Here is an 18,871-nt window from a genome sequence, read left to right as displayed (position 1 = left end):
TGAGTCGCCTGAAGCCGTATTACGACCCCGCTATAGTGACTACGCCTTAAGTCGCCAGGTTGGCTACGCTATTCACCGGGGGCCAATGTAGGGAACTATGCGAACGACGAAGAAGCAGCATGAAACGGCAAGCCACAGCGTTGGTGCACGCGCGACCCGAGCTTGCGTTTGTTTTGTATTTTCGGCCTGTTGGCGTTCCTCGCTCTTCTGGCGTTCCTCGGCCTTCCAGTAGGTCTGTACGTGAATAAACTGCGTGACAGTAGTAATAATTATATATGTATATATATGTATATATATATACATATATAATTCGAAGGTCGTAGGTTCGATTCCTGCTTACAGTTGGTAATTTTTCCATCCACTTTTCTTTCTTCTTATTTACATTCCATTAATGTTAATAACTTCCCCTGTACATTCCTTGGCATTACTGTCTGTTATATCTCATTATTATTGTGTTAAAAACACGGAAAAACGAGCCCTTAGGTATACACTTCTTTCCCTTATTTTATATATATATATATATATATATATATATATATATATATATATATATATATATACATATATGTATGTGTGTGCGTGAAAAATGTACAGTGGACTTATAGAAACACAAGTGGCATACTGTAGAAACTGGACTTGCAACCTTGACTGAACCTGCCATATTTTGATACGAAGGTTGCAGGTTCAGTCTCTGCAGGACGCAAGTTGTGTTTTTTTAATCCACTTTACATTCTTCACACCTATAACTTGTAACTTTTGGATGCGATGGTTGCAGGTTCTGGGAGAATCACAGCCGAGTCTGTCAAGCGTTCGAACTAAGAAACTATAACATTCCCCAAAACCGATTTATATCACTTTAATAAATGACTACTGATATTGGTGACAAAAATAGAGAACCATATGTCAAGATGCTGCTGTTAATTATCCAATGGTGTGCTTCATCTGGGAAACAGTTCCAGGTGAGGTGGTGGTCTTCTGTACCAGGGCACTATGTAGACAAGATGTTCAACTGATCCTGGTCCAGCTCACTTTTTTGGGGCAGCTGATGATGAGGACCTTTCCTCTGCTCTTGCTGCCAACTTTCACAGGGACCTGGCAATGTGGCTGCTGTGTAGGTTGCACTTGTGGTGAACTTGTGGTGAAGTTTGCACCATGGCAAACTGACAGTGCCAGTTTGCCATGGTGCATTTAGAGTAACTGTAGCTGTTCTTGTTGCCATTGATGAGCAGCTGAAACTTGAGCGCAATATCTGTAGCTTAATTGGTGGCGTTATTGCCACTGCTGCGACCTCAAGCTGGGCTGTACCATGGGTAGGCCTAGGGTGATCTCACGAACCAGGCAATGCTTTCACGCAACGTCACTCTCAAAGTGTCAATGGACTTCCACAACAAAGGAAAGCTTGACAAAAGATATTTAAATTTCCAGGTGAAAATTTTCTGCTGGTTCCAGCAGGGTGCCTACTAGTTCTTTATTAGGACCAGCATGCTGCCTACTAGCTTGCTGATGGTCCCAGCAAGCCACCTGCTGGTTTTACTGGTTCCAGCAGTGTGCCCATTGGTTTTCTGCTGGTTTCAGCTGGGTGCCTACTGGCTCTTTACTGGGACCAGTACACTGCCTACCAACCTGCTGGTGGTCCCAGCAAGCTGCCTGCTCGCTGTACTGGTACTAGCTACTCCTCAGTAGCATTAGTCTAGCATCTATTATTGGCGTTCTTTTTTTTTTCAAACTAATACTCAATAGTTAGCTACTTAATAATGAAAATACCGCACAATAAAAAGTTTTATTATTTATTTATTTATTTATTTACAGGTAAAAACATAAGAAATCGCAGTCTTATATAACATATAAATTATTATGACGTCTTAGCACCGTAGGTAATACAACACATGTTGTGCTTTTGTCATCACTTGTCTGTCTTTGCATTTATACGTTCGGTGTGTTAGTTGCAAGTTTCCTCTGGAATCTGTGTGACATGAGCATGTAATAGTTTATTTTTGGGTCAGTTTCATCTGTTGAAAGTGTAACAAGTGAATATCAGCCTATTTGAGCTGTTCTTGCTGCTATGCTCTGCGGTGTCTTGATTTCGTGAGTGCAGATGGAGGCCCACCTTGTATCTCAGCGATCGATCTTTCATGCAGGTAAGTTGCATATTTATTTCAAATATAATTAAGCCGTGCAAATCCCTAATGCTTCTGTGCTTTATTAAGCTCACTGTCGTCATACATTGGTGTCTGTGATGTAAATGAAATTGCATATGCATGCCGGTTGCTGTAAGTAAGCTATGATCCTCTGTGTCCGTGTAATGAAGTATTAACACACTGCTTAATTCTAGTTTGCTGAGTGAACTAATGAGGCTGTATAGATGTAAAAGTTATTCGCTTAATATGTACACCGTCGTGCGCACTGCTTCCCACGAATGGACGTTAAGTAGCATTTTTAAAGATTGATATCTGCTGTTACGATCTGCATTGACAACAAAATATTTAATTTTGTTATAGATTGCCTGCACAACTTTGCTGCCCTTGACAATACAGACATCTGTGGTGTGGATCAAGGTCCACTGTGGATTTTCATTCCGAACGATTTGAGCGGGAGCCGAAGCTGGCAGATTACCTTTTTCAAGTGTAAATACTAGATTTTTAATCAAATGTAATAGATCAACGCTTGTGTGTTATGGGTGTATTTAACGAACTTTTGAAAAGCAGCCCCTTTAGAACTACATGCTATTGAGGGGAACAAACTTAATCTGCTCATTGGTACCACTGTAACTCGTATTACTAACTCATATTACTAAGTATTACGAAAATGGAATGCGACGATTGTTCAGCTGTGAAGGGACTAACTTCCAGTTAGAAACAGGCTGTATTTCAGCTAGTTCGAGCTGCAATAAAGCTTGCAGCCGACAATATGCAGCTCAAATCAGGCTTATTGCCTGCTTTGTTGCTTGGAGGTGTGCTCCATGTCGGCGAGTTACAAGTTGGCCGACTGCCTGCAACACTGCGCTGTAACCACCAGCTACTGGTTCCATCACCTGCTCGTTCCATTACCTACTGGGAATGTGCTAATAAACCAGTACTGCTGGAACCAATAGCCAACCAGCAGAAAATTTTCAGAGACCCTCATATAGCTAAAGGGACTACACAGTTCATTTAAAAAGCTTTGCAAACTTGTAATCATATCTACTTCAGTGAGTGCACTTCTTTGCCTGTTGCATTCCTTCGTAAATGGCCTACAGCCTCAAATATTTCAGATCAGTGTGAAAGCATGTTTGTTTCCTTTGTGCTACTGTATTGTGTAACTGCGTAATGCAATGCCTTTTGCAGTTATCCTCATGCAGTTTCCACAAAATAAGGTATTGGCATATGCTTGAGAATCGGGGCATGTATTCTTTTCCTCATCCTCCTGTGTACGCCACATCATATACATATCTAGTGCAGTGCTATGTGTGTTGGATAATTCCCATTGCTTGGTATGCATTATTACTATTTTGATATTACACATCTTGAATTAGGCTACTGCAATGTAAATATCAATGTACAGTGTAACCTCATTCCTCCAGTTATACCGACACCTATTTAAAACGAATTTGCTTGTTCTCGGGAAAACATGTCAAAATATGTAATTTACTAAAGACCTAAAATATGCACTAACTTACTGAAGGACTATTATGTCAGTAAAGTTCACGCCAACCCTACCATGTACACCTGAGAATCTAATAAAATACTGCATTTACAAGAATATGACATAAACTTGGCTTTCAGGGGTTCAACAAAAACTTTAACTGAATCTAATGTTTTGGCTTTTGAATATAAAACAGATGTACCCCTTAGAAAGAGAGTGTGTGAGACAAGTATTCTATGCCATTCATGAAATGGGTTATTCATCTCTTTGCAGTTTTTTTCTTTGGTGATGTAAATTTGTAGCTTTAAAATTAGTTGTGGGTAGGCCTTGAAAACAGGAATGTTCTAGGGCTGTTATCTCCACAATGCCTTATTTTCAATGGGATTGCTTGAGGTTGTCATCAAGCTAGTATTTGAGGTCCAGATATTTTCTGTTTTTGTCCACTAAAATATTCTTGGTTGATATAAAATTGCAGGTCTCATTCTTGTGCTACTCACAGACAGAGGCATTCAGCATGCAAAAACAACGTGATGCAGCTATCTTCTTTCTGCAAGCAGAATAACCTCCTCTCTATATGATTTTTTTTAATTGAATTAAATCTTTACTTTTATGTTTCATGCTACATGAAGGATAGCGGGAGTGACAGCTGCACTGAAACACCTTGACTAGCTCCCGCTACCTAAAATGAATGGGTCAGAAACATTGGCATACAAATAAGATAACAAAAGCATACTCTAAAGAAATATGATAATCTTAATCAATTATATAATCTAAACTTAACAGGATACAACAGTTCCCATAAAGAGAAAAACAAAACATCAGAAGTGAAACATACAAAAGGGTAAACAACATCATGATACAATTTATAAGAATATTGATGCAACATTTTTTGTGGTTATAAAAAACTGATACAACTTGCAGGTTTCAGCCATGCACAGAATTAGGATGAGCCACAAGAGAACTTTTGTGACTACGGAAATGTGGGCTCTGTCATTTTGGTGACGCAATGCTACTGTTAAAATACCACTGTATTCCTGTGCTGCACTGCAGTGCACAAGTGCTACGTGAAAAAGGTGGCCTTGATGCATTTGTTTTCTGGGTTGTGCTTCTCATTACTTAGATTGCACAACCACCCTGGAAGTACTATTGCTTTCCTGTTGTGTTGCTTCCGAGGGTTGTCCTTCTGGTTCTCATTATATGGCCACTGTGGGACCATTAGGCATAGCAGGTATGTGGTATTAGATATCATGCATACTATTAAGTATGTGAGAAAGTGTCTGTGCTAGACGTTACACTAGCTGATCTGGCACTTTCAATGGAGCATTATTTGTTCTTATTTGAGGCACTTTGTAGCCAGTTGAAAAGTTGCTCTCCTCCCTTATTTCAGGCTTTTTGAGTGAAAATACTAAGATGTGATAGTGGGTGTGAAGCTCATTGTAAACCTTACTGTGCCTGAACTTTTTCCCTGTCCACACCCATGCTCTTTGATAGCCAGCTATTAATTGTTTTCACCTTCAAATTTTGCTGTACTAGAAGTGCTTACCAACAGCTAATGTTAACTATCGTGTAAAACAAACAATTTTTTAGTTTTGCTTTTTCATTTATTATTCCCACTGCAGGTGTCTTCTGAATGTGTAAGGAACACCGAATGCTCATAGCTTCAAAGATGGTGCCGACACCATGCGCGCCTGTCTCGTGAAAACGCCAAATTTTTGCGGACACCAATGAGTCTTATTCATAGCTCTTCAGCAGCAGAAACTCAAAAAGATTATTTTCACTCATTATGCACCATCACAGACAGGGTAAGTGTTGAAAAGCCACAGAACCTCAACAGGTATCCGCCGATAGCTCTCGTTATTATCTCCAAACCAAGCCGTCGCTGCTGCGCTCCGTTCTAAAGATATTTGGCATGTTCTAAAGGTCCCATCTTTTATCTGCAAGGTGTCAACATTGTTTGGGTGGCACCTCATTCCCACAAGTACTGAATAAGTGGAGTTTCTTGCGAGCTGGCGAAACACAGTGAATTTTGGTGTAACACTCTGCAGTGCAGCGTTTCATATAAACATTCTTTACCTGAAAAATTATTCCAGAAATGTGTAACACGGCTAAGAGTTATGCATTGATGCATGCTTTTGAGTCAGATATAGCACAGGAAATGAATGTTTTTTTTAAGGCATGCTGCGGAAACCCATGCTTCAACACATGATCTAACTGCATTGTGCGGTGGCACTACAGCCACTTGGGCTAACGTTTTTATCTGATAACTTCTATGGATAAAATGCATATATATTCAGGATTATTGCATATGATATTATCGCTTAAAAGGCATATTTTTGTGTTTACTCTGTGCAAAGCATTATTAATGTACTTACAATGTTCACGTGTTTCTTGAAAAATTTTCTATTAAAGTTTCTATTTTTCACAACATTTTTTAGTACATTTGAATTTAATACCATTAGAAGATCTATTGCGTCTTCCACAAACTGGTCCACGTGTTATGGTTTCAATAGCTGTATGTGACATTAGAGAACTTGCTTACAAGAGAACAGGAAAAATGGCTTATTTTCCCGTGTACAGGACAGTTCTAGTCAATTTTGTGACTAATGTTTTAACACCACTTTATTTCTCTACCCGTCATGGTGGTCTAGTAGCAGGCACTTGGCTGCTGACCTGCAGGTCGCGGGATCGAATCCCGGCCGCGGCGGCCGTGCATTCGACGAGTTTCTTCATCTGTGCTATAGTTTTTGTTTTCTTTTTATGTATATACTGCGCACATTACTATTTTGTTATGCATATTATTTCGGATGTTCTCCGCAAAATCTCTGCTTGATTTGCGCACCCTCTTCTCAGAGCTTCAAAATTGCGAAAACAAGTGCACAAATCATGTAAGTGCGGTAGTTCTCACGGAAAATATTGCTCTAGTAACCATGTAATTATGATTGTAAAATTGTAGTACTTGTGTTACCGCAAAGCAAGCCCCTGACATGAGAATATGGGGGAAAACTGGTGGAAAAACTTATTTCTTTGTTGGGCATGCTGTAAGTTACCACTACTGAAGCAAATTATGTTGCGTTGCCAGCCTAGACTGACTACATTCATGTGCAAAAGGGCCATGGAAGAATCACCAACCAAGGCCTCAAGGAAGGACTGAATTCGGGGAGGATTTTTTTGGACAATCACATGAACTTCATAGCACAACTGCACAATACAATATTGTACAGCTATGAACTGTGTTGTTCATAGCTCTAAAGCTGTTTGACTGTCCCTTTTTGGCTGTTATTGTAGATGAGTCTGACCCTGGCTACTTGGGCATTGTACATCAGCGTTTGCTGCAAGCTCATGTGGCTTCATAACGGTGCACAGCATGTGAGTGCTGTATGCTCATACTGCTATTCAAAAACCCCTAGAAAAGAAGGTATTAAAAAAAATTGCATTGCTTAAAAAAATTGTGGGTTTCATGATGCACATTCTTTTGCATTCAATTTATTTAGGTGTCTTAGGTAATTCTACTGTGCAGTTACACAGAGAAAGAACTAAGCCACTTGTGCATCTGAATAGACATGCTTGTGCACGCCATATTGTTAAAAGCTTTGTACTCTACTTCTTGAGAGAAGCGCCCATGCGCAGTGTTGAAGGGCACTGACACAAACTTTCATAGCTAGCCTGTGGGATATGTAATTTCGTATAGTATCACACGTGCATATCATCTACAAAGTCTGAACTGAAGATACTGCTTGGATGGTAATTTACATGCATTTTGAAGATTGTGTCCCCTACCTTGTGCTATACACTGCACATGACGACACTGACACCATACAAAGTGAGCTGAAGGTGACTGCAAAGTCCTGTGCTGTTACCATTGCAGGCGAGCTTCGAGATGCTCAGCTAAATCGTGATATCATAGTCAGCATTGTGCTTTTGCTCTGCTGGAGCCACCAGGCTCTCCTACATTTAGTTTTTAATGTGTATATATGCATACACATACAAACACACATGCAACCATAAGTAAGCTTCGATTGAAACACTCCCCTGAATAAAATGTTTCTAGTAGGGGTGTGCGAATATTTGAAATTTCGAATATTGTTCTAATGTCCTTGCTATTCAATTTGTTTCGCACTGGAATCTTACTATTCGAAACTATTTGGACTTCCAAAAGGCAAAGTCAATGTCTGATTTGCAGTGGCGCTTTAAGATTTTTTAATATGCTTCACTTCAATTTATGATCTCTTACTATGGCAAAGCTGCCTTTCAGGCTCTCCTACAGTCACAAATATATTGAATAAAAAAAAAAACGCTGGTTCCAACATGAAAATAATTGATGTGGCAAAGGTGGGAGCTCAAATAATGCTGTTTTGACCTAAAATTTGGCCTGAAATTAAAGAAAGAAATCAGATGATAAAAGATTTTTAGCGTGCAAACTTTCAGATGTCTCTCTATATTGATGCCTATGAAGCATATTAATAACTAAGAAATTGAAGGGAGCTAATCCTTATCCGCCGCAGTTGTGCTTCCACAGAAGTTTTAACAGAAAGAGAGGCCGAGGAAATCTTTGCCTTTCAGGTATAAAGTGTTGTAGACAACACGTAGGTTGCAGGAAATCTTGTACATAAATACAATTCGGCTTCTGCCTTGCTTCATGCTTGATGAGACAATGCCATATCAACCTAGCTTAAGAAACCCGTCAATTTTTTCCCTGCAATCTTGCTTCAAAGTATTTAAAAAATATTCTAGAAATATTTAAGAAATATTTTATTCTATTCGCACTGACGCTTCAATTCTTGAATTCTCTTTGCACCCAACATTTCGCACAGCTCCAGTTTCTAGCTATGCCCTTAGTGCCATACTTTTGCTATGAGAACATCTTTAAGTGTATCTGGTTGCGGGAAAGAGTCCCAGCTGAGGTGGCTGTGTTTCGGTATATGCAAAATTCTTGAGGCTTAGGACTACATTCGCCAACGCTCATTTTGCGTGCCATCTGAAGAGAAATGGACTCTGAGACGACGTGTTAAACAACACGACATTTACGACAAACACAGAAAAGAAGCCTACAACACAGAACTAGAAAAAGCGTTGAAGCAATTGAGTAACACGACTGTCTGAATGAATGAGGAAAACAACAAACGCCAGTTCAAGGCAGAAAGTTCCAAAACCTCACGATGAGATAGAGGAGCCGACAATCGCTGAGGTGCAGGGCAGGAGGCGGCGACGGGCGGTGTGGAGCAGGGGGCGTCGCGATGTGCGACGCTGTAGCGACGATGACGCTTGACGGCGTGGGTCAGACTACAGACCAGTCAACCCAGTTCTGTGGTCAGCCTGCATAGGATACGCGATGCTTGGCGCAACCGTGACCATTGGTCAGGCCATGTCTGTCACTGTGCCGAACGGCTGACCGTGGAAATGTCTTGCCGAGATCCGTGATGCTCTCTGCAAGGAACAGTGCAGCAGGCCTGGCCTCACTTCGAGATGTAGTACTCATGCTAGCAACGCCGCCCCAGCTGGTTCGTCGAACGGCAGTAGCGTGGACAGCCGGGTTCCCTGGCCGAAACCTGGATCGCCGGCGTTCGATGCATCGGCCTGTTGTCTTCCGTCTGCCGCTGCTTCGGCTCGTTCCCAGCCACAAAGCTTCTCGCCACATAATCCTCATAAGTGGCCCCATCGTGGCACGCCACCTCTATGGGCCACCACAAGTCATCACCTGATTGACGCACAATTGGCTCGCAATCCCATGCGCATTGCCTCGCACTTTCGTAGTCGTTCTTCCTCACTCATCACAATAAACCACCGCACAAGAAAGTTCTTTCTATAAAACAACTTTTCTCATACCAGCACAGTGATGAGGAACAGCACATAGAACTGCTAATTCAACTTTTGTCTACCTAGAAATGTCACACTAATTCACAACTTGATTTTTCCTTAAGATGACGTTTCAGACCAACCAACACTCAGAAACTTACATGTGTACTCACAAAAAAACCCAAGCACAAAGACACTAGAGGGTGTTCATTTTCATTCTAGCTGTATGATAGGCTCATTTTCAATATATAATAAAAATTCTGAAGCAACACTTGAAATTGACTTTGTTTTCTAAATGATTTATAGGTAGAGTCAAACTCATTTCTTTTAATATCAACTGGACACAGATATGTTGCAATCAGACTAAACATAAGAAATTAGCTACGGCCAACTGCCTGTTGAACAAGCCAGAGTATTTTAATACTTTATCGGCCTAAGAAGAAACAATGAACGAGTAAACATACTGGCATATGTTCCGAGATACACCACATTACAAAGAACTAAAGAAGGCCCACCTTCCTGAAACTGTTCCTTTGTGCAAGCTACGTCCTCTTATAAATCTTGTCTCCTGGTGCACTATACCAAAGCCACCTTTCCTCTCACACCAACATTTCACTTTAGTTGTTGTCCTGATCAGACTGGAACAATTGCCGGGAATTGTCAGGGGTTGATGCATACGATGACACGACTGATTGAACGACAAACAACTGATTTATTAACGATTCGAAGAGATTACAAAACTGATGCCTCGTGAACCGCTTCGCGCTCGCCCCAACCATCCTCTCCCTTGCGGCCGCTTTCTTCAACCACTAATAGTTGCACAACCTTACCACAGAATGACCTCACGATAGGTGGCTCCAGCTGTCCGTATTGGATGTAATTGCCTAACAGAATGCAATCTGCAGAGTATTCGGTGTGCCCGGATATTTAATAGAATCCTTCATATTCTATTTCATAGAGAGCAGCAACTCATTCAGTCTCCTAAGCTCTCACAGAAACAGAATCTTTTTTTACGTTAGCACCACATGCCCCGCTGCAATGGTCTAGTGGCTAAGGTACTCGGTTGCTGACCCACAGGTCGCGGGATCGAATCCCGGCTGCGGCGGCTGCATTTCCGATGGAGGTAGAAATGTTGTAGGCTTATGTGCTCAGATTTGGGTGCGCGTTAAAAAACCCCATGTGGTTAAAATCTCCGGAGCCCTCCACTACGGCGTCTCTCATAATCATATGGTGGTTTTGGGACGTTATAAACACCACATATCAGTCAATCAAATGATTTAGCATCACATGAAGCTAGAAGCATAACTTTCCAGTTCCCACAACTCATGGCGTTCCAACACTTGAAAGCGCCCACCACTGACGCCAACGTACATGATCAAGCCATGTCAGACTTATAATGTCGCTGACTGCCGTTGCAGTCACCCGTCAATACACTTTTGTTCCCAAGCCAGCGCTTCCATTTGCGCGACATACAACTGTAAGTGAAAGCTCATCTATGCAGAGAAGATGTTTTTTTAGATGATTTCTTCCATCATGAGAGCTTGGCAATCTTGTTTATTTTGAGCATTTGGCTTTACCCAGCAAACCATCAATATTTAGAGGATGTCCACAAATGGTCTGAATATTCAATGTTATTTCTGAATATTCAGTGGATATTGAGTGGACACTTCAATTTAAATATTAAAAGTGGATATTCGTAAAATATTCGTGAACATTGTTTTACTAACATATATGCCTAAGCGAGTTCAACCCGAAGGTCGCGGAAGCGAACACTGGCCGTGGCGGCTGCTTGGAACAAGTCTGGCACTTTTGATCGAGATGGAAATGCATTAGGCTCGTGGACTTTAATTTAGGTGCATTTTAAAGGACCCCAGGTGGTCGAAATTTCCGGAGCCCTTCACTACGGCATCGTTTTGGGACGTTAAACCCCAACTATTATTAGCATCAAGACGCCAGAAATATTTTGTGTGTAGCTTTTTCTGTTTATGTACATGGAGCAATAAGATGCTTTTTTTAATTAGGTTACATTTTTGTGAATCCGATGGAGGCGGAAATGCTGTAGGCCCGTGTGCTCAGATTTGGGTGCACGTTAAAGAACCCCAGGTGGTCAAAATTTTCGGAGCCCTCCACTACGGTGTCTCTCATAATCATAAGCTTGTTTTGGGAAAAATAACCTGATTTGTACACAGACTAGTTTGCATGTGCATGCATGCAAGTTGTGCAATCAAATTTCAGATTAGCAGCTGTAATGAACATTGTGATTGTATGTATGCATCCCTAAAAATAATTTCAAAAAGAGACTGATTTCAACAACAATTTTACATGTTACACTACAACCAGAATATGTTGTAAAACTTGATCGTTGTGGGAAGTCTCTCGTAAAACGCAGCCTACACCAGGTCGCTGATATCTCGAGTAGAAATTCAGAAAAACGATTCTGCTGCACTGAGCTGAACGCGCTTGGGCCACTCGCAGGTTGTGATGGTTCGTTCGGGGCTCGATAAATACTACAGTAAATCCCACGCCCGCTTTCAAACAATTACGGGGGATTACTTCACATAACCGCGCCACTCGCACGTCAGCAATGTTGTTTATTGCATCGTCTAGGCCTCTAGCCGGCTCTAGCCACATCCGCCGAACACGCTTCCTTGGCTAATGGCTAAATCATACAAATTGCTACACAGTGCATTTTAAAATAACTAACGTACAAAAACGTGACTGTTTTTTATAACACAGAATACGCTGTGGGAGCACTGTTAAAAGTGTGAAGGTTTTTATGTAAACCACGTGTAAACAACTTTTTTTTTTTTTTGAGCTGCCATGACCATGACCTACTACACTCCTGACCTGCCCAGAGAGCACCTCTTCCAGCGCCCACGTTCTAGTTCATACCTTCTGCCGCTAGGGCCGTCACCTACGAGCGGCGTGGCGCTAGGCAGCACCTGTTCGCTGACGTCGCTTTGAGCGTCTGTGGTCATTTTTTGGCCAGCAGTACACTCACAGTACGTATTTATTATGCACAACTAAAAAGTAATTCAAAAATATATATACTATAAGGCATTCAGTATTTTTTGCCATTAAATGGACGCGCCATCACATAGGCTGTCCTACATGCACAATGTAAACGTCTACGGATTCCCACGTTTGTCAATCAGTGTGCAATAAACAGTTAAGCGCACTGAACAGCTTACTTGACCAGCCATCTAAGTGAAGAAATAGTCACATATATGCCAGCAGTTCACTACGAAATGCAAGCATTCTTACTCCAGCGTCGTAAAAACAACCGCAAAGTAGCAGACGAACAGGTTATAGGTAGCGCCACCTACGGCGAGCGATTGAACGAGAGCGGGGACACGCGCTCCCATAGGAACCCCGCTATCTGAACAGGTCAGGAGTGTAGTAGGTCATGGCCATGACGACTTGCCAGTGGCTCGCTGCAAGCTGAACGCAGCCGAGCCAAGCTCCAGTCAACATTGTCCGCTCGTGGGTTGCGCAATGTGATGTACTACATTGTGCGCGGCGTGCTTTAATATCGTCGTTGGGTTTATCCTGCTGCTGAAGCTGTAAAACGTTGGTACTCTTCCCTTTCCGACTTCGAAATTTTCACCGGAAAAAAACCGAATCCAGCATAAGGCACGCAGTCTCGCGTCGTGGCTGTAATGTGTTCGTGATTCATCCCAGCGCATGTCTACAAAGGGCCCTCCTGCTTTTATCGTTGTTTTTTTTTATCATGATATGCTCATGACCTCGCCCTTTGATCCGGGTGATCATGGGCGAGAAAAAAAAAACACACGCTTATGTCAAATAATCAAAAAACCAATTTGGTTGTCGTATCGCAGGCCGGTTTTCACTGTACACTTTCCACTTGCGAGGGTTAGAGGTGACCTCCTCCGTGAAAGTATAGAAGAATGTGGTTTTAATCAGAGAATAATCACTATACGCAGCTATAGACTAATCAGTAAATCATTGTATCAGTTACTCATAAAATTGTTTGACCACCACGTTTATTTGTAGATGTCATTTGCGGTCGTCGACTTCTTTGACGCGATGGAAGCTGAAGTTGTACCGGCGTCGTGGTTTGACGACGGTACATGCTGCTGGCCTTGCGCCAAACCTGATAGGAATGTCCAGCTGGCGAAAGCTTTGACCAAGCCTTTGGCAGCGTGGGCGATATATCCTGGCCAACGTGAAAGCAAGGGGCGGGAGCGGGCTTGTTGGTATTGTCGTCGAAAACAGCTGAAGCGCTAAAAAGTAACAATGGTCTAAGGAAACAATTAGGACAAGCGCTAACTTCCAACTAAAATTTTATTGCAAAGCACCAAGAATATATACCTCTCACATGGCATCACAATGAAATCAATCAATACACAAAGATGAAAAAAAAACTAAGCAGCAGTGAATTTACAAAGAAAAATCTTGTGCTGGTGAGTTCAAGTAATCTAGTTCTTTTTTTTGTTCGTGCGACGAATGGCTTGCTGATGCACCTTCGATTTGGTATTGCCGCCGCCTCAATGATGAGCCTTAATTACACTATCGTTAGAGTGATTAGCCAGCACAGTTGTTTTATGAAACACCGGCTTGCACTTGCATTCTGTGCAATGAGTTACCAGGAAACCATCAGATTCCTTTTTTACTTGCTGTTTATGTTCAGGTAATCGCACATTGAGGCATCTGCCTGGCTGTCCAGCGTAACTTAGACCGCAGGAGCAGGGTACTTCATATACTGCCGCCTTCTTCACACATTGAACAAACTTATTCAAGTGCTTAATTTTACACTCGTTAGGAGGGTCTTCTTACAGGATTAGTTCTTGCACATAACTGCGACAACTTATTTGGCGCAGCAAATACCACAGAGATCCCCGCCCTTTGATCAATATTCTTTAAATTGTGTGATCACAGCTACCTTCTTACTCACGGCTGCCTGAGAAACAGTGCACGTGGCACTGACTTTCGAATCTTTTCGCAGTTTTTCTGCTACGAATACCAGCAAATGGCTAGGATACCCAGCTACCCTCATATGGGCTATCTGCCCTCTGAAACTTTCCTGAATTGAACGATGCATGACATCGTGAGTGCGTTGTGCAAACAAGCACGGACAATGCCGTGCTTGACCAGCTTACTATATTTGGAGGCGAAAGGCAACAAAAGTTTTTTTAGAACCAGGCTCATAGCTCCAACATATATGGCCAGTTGAAAACGAAAGCCTCAGGTCCAAGATCCTCAGGGATCCATTTTCGGGCATCTCGTGCGTCAGGGTGGGTGGCGTTGGGAAATCTTTGAACAGCGTTAAATGCTTCTTGAAGGGACTTTTTCTCAAGCAGCCTTGAGTAAGAAGGTGGGTGTGATTCCATACATGCATGGAATTTCACACAACTTACACAAAATTGGTCGGAGGGTGGGGGTCTCGGTGGTATTGTCTGTGCACAATAAGTTGTTGCAGTTATGTGCAAGGACTAATCCTGTAAGAAGACCTCCTAACGAGTGTAATGAAGTACCCTGCACCTGCGGTCTCAGTTACATCGGACAGTCAGGCAGATGCCTCAATGTGCGATTACCTGAACATAACCAGCAAGTAAAAGAGGGATCTGATGGTTTCCTGGCAACTCATTGCGCAAAATACAAGGCCAAGCCATTGTTTGATAAAACAACTGTGCTGGCTAATCACTTTAACGATAGTGTAATTTAGGCTCATCATTGAGGTGGCTGCGATAGCAAATCGAAGCTGCATCAGCAACCCATTCGTCCCACCAACAGAAAAAAGAAGCAAAACTGCGATTCGGCCCAGTTGGAATATATCCATATTGAAATTTTCGCGCAAGCACACAGGGAAACAGAAAGAAAGACAAATGGGCGCAATCAAGCAACTGGTTTATTTTTGAAAAACATTCACTTTATACTCCTCGGATGTGCGCTCTGGTCTCCAAAAAAAAAAATGCACTGCACACATATCACAAATGACGATAACAAGTTCAATGATTAATAGACATGAGCGAAATTTCTTTGTCTAGTAAGGCTACCAAAGGCTGGCTAACACACATGTTTTTCTGCTTGTCTATAAGATAAACCTCCATTATCTCTCTTGACGTTTTGTTTCGATTCCTATATACCAAGGTAGTGTCGCGAAAATAACCAAGGCAGTGTCGCGAAAACAAGCACATGCACTTATTGCAATGCATTGCCAAACGGGTGTTTGGACGACCTTTAAGACTTGACATATGCTCCCTTAGCCTCGTGTTAATGCACCTGCCAGTCTGCCCTATATAAACACAAGCACACGACAAAGGTATGCAATACACCACATTGTGTGCACATTCAACAAACTTGAGTTTATGTTGTATGCTGCATTCCTTATGTACGCTGGTCACTCCGTTACATTTCTGGTTGAACAACGCGCACACTCCTTCTATTTTGTTTTTGGCCGAAAACACCACCTTTAGATCATACTTTCCGGCCACCTTTTTTATGAGATGCGAAAGTGTGTTAGCCACCCTTCGGTAGCCTTACTAGAGAAGGAAATTTCGCTCATGTCTGTTAATCAATGAACTTGTTATCGTTATTTCTGATATGTGCGCCGTGCATTTGTTGTTGTTTTCTTTTTTTTGTGACCAGAGAGTGCAGGCCTGAGGGGTATAAAGTGAATGTTCTTCGAAAAATAAACTAGTTGTTAGATTACACCCGTTTGTCTTTCTTTCTGTGTCCCTGCGTACTTGTGCAAAAATTTCAAGAAGAAAAAAAGAACTAGATCACTTGAACTCACCGACACATGATTTTTTTGTAAATTCACTGCTGCTTAGTTTTTGCTTTTTTCTTTGCCTATGTATTGATTGATTTTATCTTTGTGCATTGATTTATTTGATTGTGATGTCTGTGTCAGGTATATATTTTTACTGCTCTGCAATAAAATTTTTGTTGGAAGTTAACGCTTGTCCTCGTTGTTTCCTTAGACCGTTGTTACCTTTTAGCACTTCAGGTCTTTAAGACATGAAAGTGAAAGGCCTTTTCGGTAAGTTAAATTTTGACTATGTCACAGAACGAGCGCTCAAAAAGGGCGCGCCGCCAAATTCTCGCGACGAAACGCCGGAGTGACGCCGCGAGGTCAACGATAAAAAAAAAAAAAAACATCCAAGGCTCCCCGGGCGCGCGCTTCTCCCCTCGGAAGCGTGGCTTCGCTGACGAACCTCCTCACCCCACATCGGCGGCCGAGCAAGCACTCGAAATTTCTAGATGGAAAGGGGCGTGTTATGCCGGGTTGTCATCCCTCGCGGACGGCCCTCGTACAGTCTCGCGCTTTCCCCCAGCCTTCGCTGCGCATCGCGCCGACGAAATGATGAGAACTTTCTGGAATCTCGCGCGGAGGGTATTTAATCGAGCAGCCAAGATGGGAGATCAGAAGACGGAAGTTAGCGCCAGAGCGCGTAGGGATTCCGCCGTGTAGTCGGCGAAGGTTTTGTCCGTAGAGACAAAGCAGGAGACGGAGATGATTTCCACCTGAGGAGTGACGACTCGAGCTACAGGCAAGAGTTTGTGTGTTTACCGCTATTGAGCGAAGACGCGTGGCAACAGCTGCGTGTGTGAAGCCGACGGGTTTCCGGCGAAGAAGTTGAAGCTTGAAGAGTGGCCAATTAAAGACGCGAGGTTTCCTGGAAGAGAAACTGCGGGGGCAGCGGAACGACAACCATGCTGGACTTTGAGTGAGTGATTCTCGGAAGAGTATCATCCAGACTTTTGTTCCAAGAACTTTGGACTGAATAGGTTTTCTATCTCTTTAGTCTTTAAGTGTCTTGGTTGTTCAATGCATGCGACTGCATCGAAGTGCGTATTGTTGTCTGTGTCCGTTGTTTTGAGTGTGGCTGATTGTATTGTGTAGTACGTGGTTCGATTGGTGACACATTGTGCTCAACTATTTTGGAGTGTGCATACTTGTGTATTGTTTTCGATCTGCCATTATTGAGAATATAATTTTGTTTGTTTATCAACTCTCGGCTCTGACTCGTTTTTTGGGCCACAGCCGGCGTCCGCTGGCGCGCCAAAAAGGACCACTTCTAAATTGTCCACGCTTTCGTGGTGCGGTTCGGGGGGCCGATACTTCGGCCCTTGGAATTAGCCCGGCGATCGCCTCCCTAAATGACGGGACCAGTGACAGACTATATTGATGGTGTGTAAACACATGTGTGTTTGTCACACACATGTGTTTGTGACTACTTTTGAGCAGTGATGTGTCTTTTTTTCACTTTAATCTCTCCAATATTATGTTTACTCGTGCACACTGTTTGTAGTACGTATGTTTAAACGGCAGAGCGTCGCGCTCAGGGCTGCAGCTTAGCATATAGGCCACATCTAATCATGCCCGTAGTCCCAATGACGCGCATTCCTTGTGTTTTTTTTTTTGTTTGTCACTGCGGGTGCATCAAGTGTTTTGGACGTCAAAAGCGGTCAGAAGCGCTCTTGGTAGTACGTAGAACAGGACAGAGAATATTCTGCAAGAGATGTCTGCGACAGGCTGTGGGAATGATAACACTGCTAACAGAAAAGTTTTACCACATAGCTTAAATTATTCGGAAACTAACCCGGCCGATTCGCCGCTGTTTGATTTTCTGTGCTAGTTCAGACAGCGCTTCTCACAGCCAAAAGAGTTGCATCCACATCCCAAAAAGGGCTCTTCATTGGGGGTTGCCCAAGCTTGCATGTGGCCTATATCAATCTTCATATTGTCTGTAGATATGAACCATGCAGTGCAGAGCCGGACACTCTAGCGTTCTAGACCAACATGTTGCCCTCTGTACGAGCTGCAAGCAGTGCTGTAGATGTAGCTGAAAGCTGAAGTGCCATTAAGGCTGCTGTTATTCTCGGCCAGTTGTGCACTGCACTTGCATATAGAAAGGCCAGCAGTTACAGCAACTGAAAATGTACAAGGGTAGCTTGGGCTTGGTTATTTCTACTTAATATTCGAACAGCATGAAGGACACAGACAAGAGAGGCACATCACTGTGTTTGTGGACTCTCTTGTCTCTGTCCAGCATGCCGTGTCTGGATTAATTACGAAAGTTTACTTACTGAAGTTATAACTTCAGTTTACGTTAGCTGTGTCAACAGTGGTATTTATACACATGCATATATTTGCAGGCTACCAGTGCCCTGACTGACTGACCACTGCCATCACTATGACTGATCCTCCAAGACCTTTGCTGAATTTGATGCAATATATTTGACTAAAGGCAATCTTATTGAGTTAACAGTCTCATTATTTTGTAGAATATGGTGCGATTGCATGCGCGTCTGTCCGCCTCAGTGGAACAGTGGCTAAGGTGCTCAACTGCTAACTCAAAGGTCACGGGTTCAATGCCGGCTGTGGCGGCCACATTTTGATGGAGGCGTAATTGTAGAGGTACGTGTACTGTGCAGTGTCAGTGCACGTTGAAGAACACCACATGGTTAAAATTTCCAGAGCCCTCCACAA

At 42.6% G+C, this 18,871-nt stretch overlaps 1 protein-coding gene across 6 annotated transcripts in view; it reads left to right on the top strand.

Annotated features, from left to right (window-relative positions):
• Positions 1 to 18,642, top strand: part of LOC119161086 (uncharacterized) — a 34,157-nt gene extending 15,515 nt beyond the window's left edge. The window contains exons 3-6 of one of the 6 annotated variants that reach the window (XM_075879956.1): positions 2,096 to 2,138; positions 2,499 to 2,624; positions 4,742 to 4,849; positions 5,241 to 6,048. In XM_075879956.1, coding sequence (XP_075736071.1) covers positions 2,096 to 2,138; positions 2,499 to 2,624; positions 4,742 to 4,849; positions 5,241 to 5,251 — 288 coding nt within the window. In that variant the 3' untranslated portion in view covers positions 5,252 to 6,048. Of the gene's footprint in view, positions 1 to 2,095; positions 2,139 to 2,498; positions 6,049 to 6,700; positions 8,820 to 18,537 lie in introns of those variants that run through there. The other 5 variants (XR_012887492.1, XR_012887491.1, XR_012887490.1 and 2 more) reach the window with 5 other exon arrangements.
• The last annotated feature ends 229 nt before the right edge of the window (positions 18,643 to 18,871 follow it).

This window comes from Rhipicephalus microplus, chromosome X, assembly GCF_043290135.1.
Source record: "Rhipicephalus microplus isolate Deutch F79 chromosome X, USDA_Rmic, whole genome shotgun sequence".
Taxonomy (NCBI): domain Eukaryota; kingdom Metazoa; phylum Arthropoda; class Arachnida; order Ixodida; family Ixodidae; genus Rhipicephalus; species Rhipicephalus microplus.
The sequence above is the reverse complement of the archived record's forward strand: the minus strand, read 5'-3'. Positions and strand labels throughout refer to the sequence as shown.